Raw genomic sequence first — 7638 nt, 5'->3', positions numbered from 1 at the left:
TGTTCATGGAGGTCCTCTTGGCCAAGCATAGCTTTTGAAGTCAAGTATGTCAAGCGAGGTTCAAACGGAAGCAACGCGAAGATATGACGAAACCAAAAATATTGGAGGGGGATATGTATACTTGCAGTGGGTTGCTTTGGTTAACCAAAATGAAGCAATTATCTTTGTAATTCTTATATAAGTCCTTTTTGCAATCTTGGACTTGTAATGATTTTTGAGTTCATGATGAAATGGGTGATGTCTAGTGATTAGAAACAAAAGCCCAAGATATTTTTATGTAATTTTTTGTAATAGGCTTTGACTTTAGGAATAGTGTGATGTGTTATACTTATGAATGGATTTTGTATGGATGTGAATGAATGGAGACTCTTGAACCTCTTTGTAATCTTGTATGAGTTTGAATGGGATCTTGAATGAACTTGAATTTAGTAAAGGAATTTGAAATGAGTGCATGTGATATAGGTCTTTGAATCATAAATGAACTTCAATCTCCTTTGCCAACCAATGACTCGTGAAATGAATGGAACTTGAATTAATGGTGAATGCTTGCAAGAACATTGTGATGAACCTTAATCTTGTAATTTGCATCCCAAACAATCCCACGCGACTACTTAAGAATTTTCCACTCGCTTCAATTATCTTTGAACATAAATCCTCCTCAAATCTTAATGAATAAAACTCCGGCCAACTTGCAACTTCAACGGACCCATCTCAGTTCAAGTAACCAACCCAAATCATACTTGTGTGTTGAGCCACACGTATTAGAAAGAAGGATGCCTTGTGCTTGAAACAATCTTATCATACACAAGTTCTTAAGGAAACTCTCATACGAAAACCAAGATTGAGAAGTAGAAAGGGAGATGGTTAATGTAGTTGTGCGATCAACCTTAATCCCATGATCTTCAGTTGAAATCCACGCCAAGCTCAAACACAACAGATGAAAACCCTTGTTGGTAAACCATAGGGGGATAAACCCTATCCAACTCCTCACTACTTGAAGAACCAAAAGAACCATATTTTATTTGTCAGGCACGCCTCAATCTCATTATAACACCCTAAGCTTCCAAAATCATTGGTCCTAGTGCCCTGTTATTGATTAATGAATGCATGATGTGTTAGATGACCTAATGGAAGGTATGTACATGAATGCAAAGTTAGAAATAAAAGGGTAGGACAAATTTGGGGTATGACAGCAGTTTACCCCCAGCATGAAAGTCTTGGACAAATTTCAAAACATCATGAGAAACAAAATTCTAACAGTTTTTCAAAAACCCCAACGGAAATCCATCAGGCCCGAGACTTTTCTCACAGTCTCCAAGCCAAACAACTTTTTTAACTTCCTCCGTTGAAAACGGAGCCTCCAACATATTCCAATCCTCAAAATAAAGACAATTAAAAACAACACCCTCAAGCTCTGGACGGTCATCTTCACTCTCTAAGAACCTGTTCGCAAAATGATTAAAGATTTCTGTTCTCACGTCTTCCACCTCGTTCAGACTTCTCCTTGATGTGCTCAACCCAATGATGGAATTCCTCCTCAGTTTGCCTTTCATCAACGGATGAAAATACTTGGTATTAGCATCTCCATCCATTATCCAATTGTATCTGGACTTCTACTTCAGCATACTCTCCCTATTATTCACCGCATCCCACAAAGATTTTGATGCAACACTCCTAGCCTCACCAATGTCCGTATTTATACCTCCTTCAACAGCAGCCACCATAGCGTCCAGTTTGTTGAGATTGCTAATTGTATTATTAAAATCCAAGTCTAACACACCAAATACTTCCTTATTCCATATCCTAATCATAGCCTTCAACTTTGACAATTTCTCTTTTAGCACAAATCCAGGTTTGCCACGAATATTGGATAAAGCTTTCCATCCTTCCTCCAGAAACGACTTAAAGCCGTCATGGTTAAACCAACATTTGAACAATTTAAATGGCTTTAGACCCCAGTATTTCACTATGCCATTCAACCAAATAGGACAATGGTCAGATTCAATCCTCTCCCCAACTACCTGCCTACAAGTCCCTCACTAACCAAAAATCTCTCAATCCTACTGCAAGCTAACCCAGCCAAATTGAACCATGTAAAACGATTACCAAGAACCGGCAAGTCAAGCAGATCCATCAAAGAGATAAACTCATTGAATTCCTGAATTTCCCCACCATCCATCTGAACTCCAATTCCTTTCCTTTTCCCTTTATCACACACGACATTAAAATCTCCTCCAATGCACCATTCACCCTCTTGAAATTTATTTCTCAACTCCCTCAATTTATTGCACATCTCCTTCTTCTTATCAAGGAAACAAGAAGCATACACATTAACCACATACACTATCTTCCCTGGCCAATTCATAGATAACCCCAAAAAACCATCGCCAATGAAACTGTAAAGCACTTCAAAAAGCCAAACTTTCCACATAGTCATGATACCTCCAGATCTCCCCACTGACCACTTAGCACTCCACTCCATATCTCCCTCTCCCCATAAGGATTTTACATCCACCAAATCAAAATTACTTAATTTGGATTCTTGAATAAAGAAAACATCTACCTGGACAGTACGAATAAGCTCACGAAGACACTTCCTCTTAGCCGAACTCCCACACCCCCTCAAATTATATGAAAGCACAATCATTAAGACACGTTATTGTTAGGAGCATCCTTTAGGGCCTTATCTATATGATCCGCTTCTTCCAATTTTTGGATAGCTTCAATTTAATGCGAAACTGATCCCCCACCTGAAACACCAATTGATCTTGCTTTGTTCCAAGCCACCGTGGCCACATCCAAATTTAAGCATCCCATCAACCTTCTATTACACCTAGCCATGTCTGAGTCAGTCGCGATAACACCGGAGCTAGCCGTCCACCCTTCATCAGTGTTCCCCACATCCCCCTGTTTCCCCTGTCTCCTAGAAAATTTCAAATTGGGGCTAAGTGAAGAAATGGAATCCCTAGAAATCACCTGATTAACACAATTTTCTCCAAAGGATCATTGGGCTTCCCTTTTGTGTTGTTTGGATATATCGTCTTTGGCACCTATTGGGCCAAAACCCACATCACTAGTCTGGTCCAATTCCAAGCCCATAAAGTTATCTCCATACCCCACCAGGTTATCTGCCACATGTCCCACCTTCTTACCTATCTTTTGATTCGCGTACGACAAAATATTAACATTAGCACACTTATGCATTTTATGTCTCCTTTTTGGATTTTTCGCTGTAAGTGTCACAAGGAGCACAATGAAACCATCACTATCACAACTTTTATCTCCTCTCACATCAACATCTTCATGTAAAGTTTCCACCACTTTTCAGCCCCTGACTCCTCTGAGTCCGCCGCCTCCGAAGTTGACTTGCACAAAAAAGTCCCTCCAACCTTTGACACGTTACCATCAAACATCCCATCCACTTTTCCTTCCTCAAAAAGTTCATTGGCTTTATCCTCACTCCATTCCACAGAGGCATCAGAACCACTATCAGAGCCACCATCCTCTACCCGCGCCACGTCACCATTAGTATCCTCAACAATATTAATGACAAACTTTCTTCCTTCAATAACGTTCAAGACTTTATTCAACAAGCTCAGGCAGGACGTCTTGACATAAAATCTAGCCACCTCTAAAGTCTTCATATTCATGGTATTGTCATCCATGGATACAAAGTCACCAACCTCCTTAGCTATAAACTGAAAGAACTTTGCACCCCAAACGTGACATGGAACACCGTAGCAACGGATCCAAGCTATTCGCTCATTATCAACATCCCCTGGTTCCCATCTTTTGAGATATTGAATCCATTGATTGAATTTCTCCAATCCATCCTTCATCAAATCCTCTAATACCCCTTCTTCATGTTCTAAAAGCAACATTTTTTTGTACTCATTGGAATAAATTTAACGAGGAAGATACCTTCTTTCTGCATCGTGTGTTGAATACCATGCACTGGCCACTCCTTGTCTACCACTTCTACCATAGCTTTCTGCAACTTAGTCATGGATTCCACACACACCTCATCAAAGACCAACAGGCTAGAGTTACTACTACCATCGTTATCCCTTCTAACCACCTGAGCAAAAGATTTACTTCCTTCTATGATGATAATAGACTTAAGTCTACAAAAAGTCGTCTGTTCCTCCTTTCTCAAATGCCTTTCTAGATTCATATCTTCCATTTGCACACCTCCAAGCTTCTCTCTCAAGTCATACTTCCCCGACAACCCTTGATCTGCGCATCCACGTCTATTGAATCTAGGAATATTAACCCGTATTTCCTCTCTTCTAGAAAGATGCTATCCAACTTAATCGCCATCAGTCTCTCATCCTCCACATCAAAATAACGAACAAATTCGTATCTGTTACCTCTAATGTTCTTCTTCAACGGAATCACCACTTCATCAATGTCCCGATATTTTGCAAACACCTTGTACAAATCTCTTGCATTATACCTCTCCGGTAAAGCTGTGACGAAAAACGACGATCTATGTCGCTTGACATTATCACCTCTCCTATCTCCTGCATTGTCCCAAGTCCTTTGTTTTCCTCTCCTTTTGGAAACCACCAACCACTCCCCTTAAGTTGAATTTGAGTCATTTTCAAAAGTAGTTTCTGAAATAAAAAAATAAAATACTTAGTTAAAATATTTAAAGTAATAAAAAGAAGTACTACATAATAGAGAGGTTATGTATGACACAGAGAATGAGTCTTGGAGAATTCCTACATGTAACAAAAACACGTAGCAGTAAAATATGGAATAATGAATTACCTCATCAACAACGATTACAATATAAACTCCACCATCAATAAAACCATAATATGAACCTCCGTTGGCTTAATAAATAATCAAAATATATATCATTAAAAAAACATATCCAAATACAAGTGACCCCCTCAAGATAATGAAAATGGATGAAGACATACACACAAAAATTTAAAATAAATGAAGCATACAAAATAAATAAAAAATTTAGCACACACAACTGCATAAGTAATAAGAAAGCTTAAATTTTAAAATGCTAACTAGAACAATACTATCATGGCGCGAAAAATACTTAAGCGGGTAAATGCTCGAAATCAACGAGAGTCGCCGTTGAAGTTTATTTTTAAAAAGGAGAAACATCGATAAAATCGTTGAAGAACAAAAATAAGGTCATCGCGATTAAATTTAGGTTTGGTTGTCGCTTATGCGTGAGAAAGGTATTTGCACCGACAACCTCCGTTGTAATCAATGGGAACCACTTAGTAAGTTTTGGAAAATGTAAACTTAAAAATGTTTGAATTTCTTCTTATTGTTAAAAATATCTACAGGAAAATCAAAGAAAAGAAAGGAACTAAAAATATTTTAAAACTAGGGTGCTTGAGAAGACGTTGAATCTCGCTCTTAGTATCCCCAGGTGCGATGGAGAACTCAAAGCTACGTAATGGTTAGTAGCAAATGTTTGTTAGTTAGGTTGATTTTAGCGAAAGGTGTTTAGGTCGCATTTAAGCGACAAAATATTGCTTACTAGTCATACATGGGTGAAAGAAAGCGTTTCTTTGTTCGTTGCGTTAGAATGGATAAAATGTCGTTCGTTTTTCGAAAAAAAAATTTCTCGCGCTGAGAAGGAAAAAGTAGATTTCACTACTACAAAATAAACCTTTCTTAAGACAATATTACAATGGCCTTCGTGTTAACCGTGATATAACTCGTTTTTAGGCTTTTTTGTGATATTTTCTAAGAGATATTTCACTACAGTCATAGTTAACAACCATAGTGAAATGTACATGCAGTGAAAGGGTTCAAATCTAGCACTAACAACTTTCCATTTATCTTAACAAAATGGGTATATCACTGCAAATCTTTTAAGTGCAGTCATTTCATCACGGTTCTTATTATCAGTCGTGGTAAATGGTATTACATATTTATATATAAACAAAAATCTCTCTCGCTTCATAATATAACAACCGTCTCTCTCTTAAAAAAAATCCTAACAACTATTTCACTCGTCTCTCTAGAAAAAACTTAACATAATGTCACTTGTCTCTCTCATATGGAAACCCCAAATGCAACCAACTCGTCTTCTTCAAATATTAGGATATGACTACCTTACAAGTTCGTCTTCACAATGTGAAGTCAAGACTCTCCATCTATTTTGTTTTAATGAAGACAAAGTAATAATCAAATGATTATGGCAAAAGTATTGAAAAAGCCTCAAGTGCATTTAATCAAATCAAGTACTCAAGATTCATCATGTGTAAAAGTTAGCATCAAAGAATACATGAATTATATTTTGAAGACTAGCATTGATCTTGATTTATTAAGGTATAACCATGCAATTCATATTGATAAATTAGTGCTCAATATTTTCCATAATTCACTTGCATGCATAAGTCATTTATGTTAAAGTTCTCAAATTATCATGCATAAAATGCTTATTTTTTTATCATGTATTGTAAAATTTATTTCTCATGTTTGAACCATTTTTAATCACTTTCAAATATAATACTTTTCATGTTTGAACCATGTTAAATCACTTTCAAAAATAATCTATTTACTTGGATAAATCAATAAATATTGCATAAGGTTGGTTCAAATATTTAGACAATTCTTTAAATATTTTATACATTTTCATCTTTAAAATTTTTAAATTATCGTGCATAAAAATGTTTGATTCAAATGCATAAAAAACTTTTTTTTTAAATTCTGTCAGCACTTGTTAAGTCGGGTCTGTTTTACTGACTTAACAAAACCTGATGCTGTTTGAAATTTAAATAAGGCTTAAATAGTCTTTTGGTCCCTGTAAGTTAGCGATTTTTTATTTTCATCCCTGTATCTTATTTTTCTTGACAATGATCCCTGAATGTTAAAATTATTTTGGTTTTAGTCCCTAAAATTAAAATCCGCAGGAAAATTCAAAGCAAAATCCGCAAGAAACCTGCAGATTTTCCTGTGGATTTTAACTTTAGGGATTAAAATGAAAGGATTTTAACATTTAAGGATCATTTCCAAGAAAAATAAGATACAGGGACGAAAACCAAAAACACGTCAACTTACAAGGACCAAAAGACTATTTAAGCCTTTAAATAATTATTTGAAATTCAAAATTACTGCGAATTTTTAAGTCAGGTATTCGTTGAACCGACTTAAAAAGTCTTGTACGAATTTGAAAAAAAAACAACTTTTTAACACCTTTTCATGCATTCCTCATGAAAGCTTTTCATTTTAAATTGACATTTTTTCATGATATTTTTTTATGACTTCACCATGATTCATGAAGGTGTTATGCTCTTATAAATACATTAAATTTCAAATCACAATTCACCTCTTCAATAGCAAGTTAACATCATTATTATCATTTAAATTTCAAAACAAGTGTTTATGGTCTTGAACTTTCACAAAGATTTTTCTACATACATTTCCATATTAGTCTAGAAAAATTCATATAATAATTACAAACACTTGAGCACTATATTCTATCATTATAAAATGTTTGTTTTGAAGACAAGATCAGTTATATTGATACATCACTCAAAGTGATAATTATTCTACAAATTTCATATTCTAAAAAATTTTGTTGTATTCATATCTTATTTTCCATAATGGATGTAATTAAGATTACCTTGTTTTGTATTCCTTGTTGTCCAGGATTAT

At 35.6% G+C, this 7638-nt stretch overlaps 1 protein-coding gene across 1 annotated transcript; it reads right to left on the bottom strand.

Moving 5' to 3' along the window:
- Positions 1-1613: 1613 nt before the first annotated feature.
- On the bottom strand, positions 1614-2647 carry LOC131634104 (uncharacterized). The gene is made up of 2 exons (XM_058904771.1): positions 2045-2647; positions 1614-1901 (listed from the first exon to the last, which is right to left on the bottom strand). The coding sequence occupies exons 1-2, from the start codon at positions 2645-2647 to the stop codon at positions 1614-1616; spliced, it is 891 nt and encodes a 296-aa protein (XP_058760754.1).
- Positions 2648-7638: the final 4991 nt, after the last annotated feature.

Source organism: Vicia villosa, unplaced genomic scaffold (genome assembly GCF_029867415.1).
Source record: "Vicia villosa cultivar HV-30 ecotype Madison, WI unplaced genomic scaffold, Vvil1.0 ctg.001227F_1_1, whole genome shotgun sequence".
Lineage (NCBI taxonomy): Eukaryota > Viridiplantae > Streptophyta > Magnoliopsida > Fabales > Fabaceae > Vicia > Vicia villosa.
Note: the sequence above shows the minus strand (reverse complement) of the source record. Positions and strands in the feature narration are given on the sequence as shown.

Bases quoted from the DNA above. Each gene is read 5' to 3' on its own strand.
- LOC131634104 (XM_058904771.1), bottom strand. From the start codon at position 2,647: ATGATTGTGCTTTCATATAATTTGAGGGGGTGTGGGAGTTCGGCTAAG. The intron at 1,902-2,044 runs GTTAGTGAGGGA...GACGGCTTTAAG, and splicing joins GTAGGATTGAGAGATTTTTG to TCGTTTCTGGAGGAAGGATG.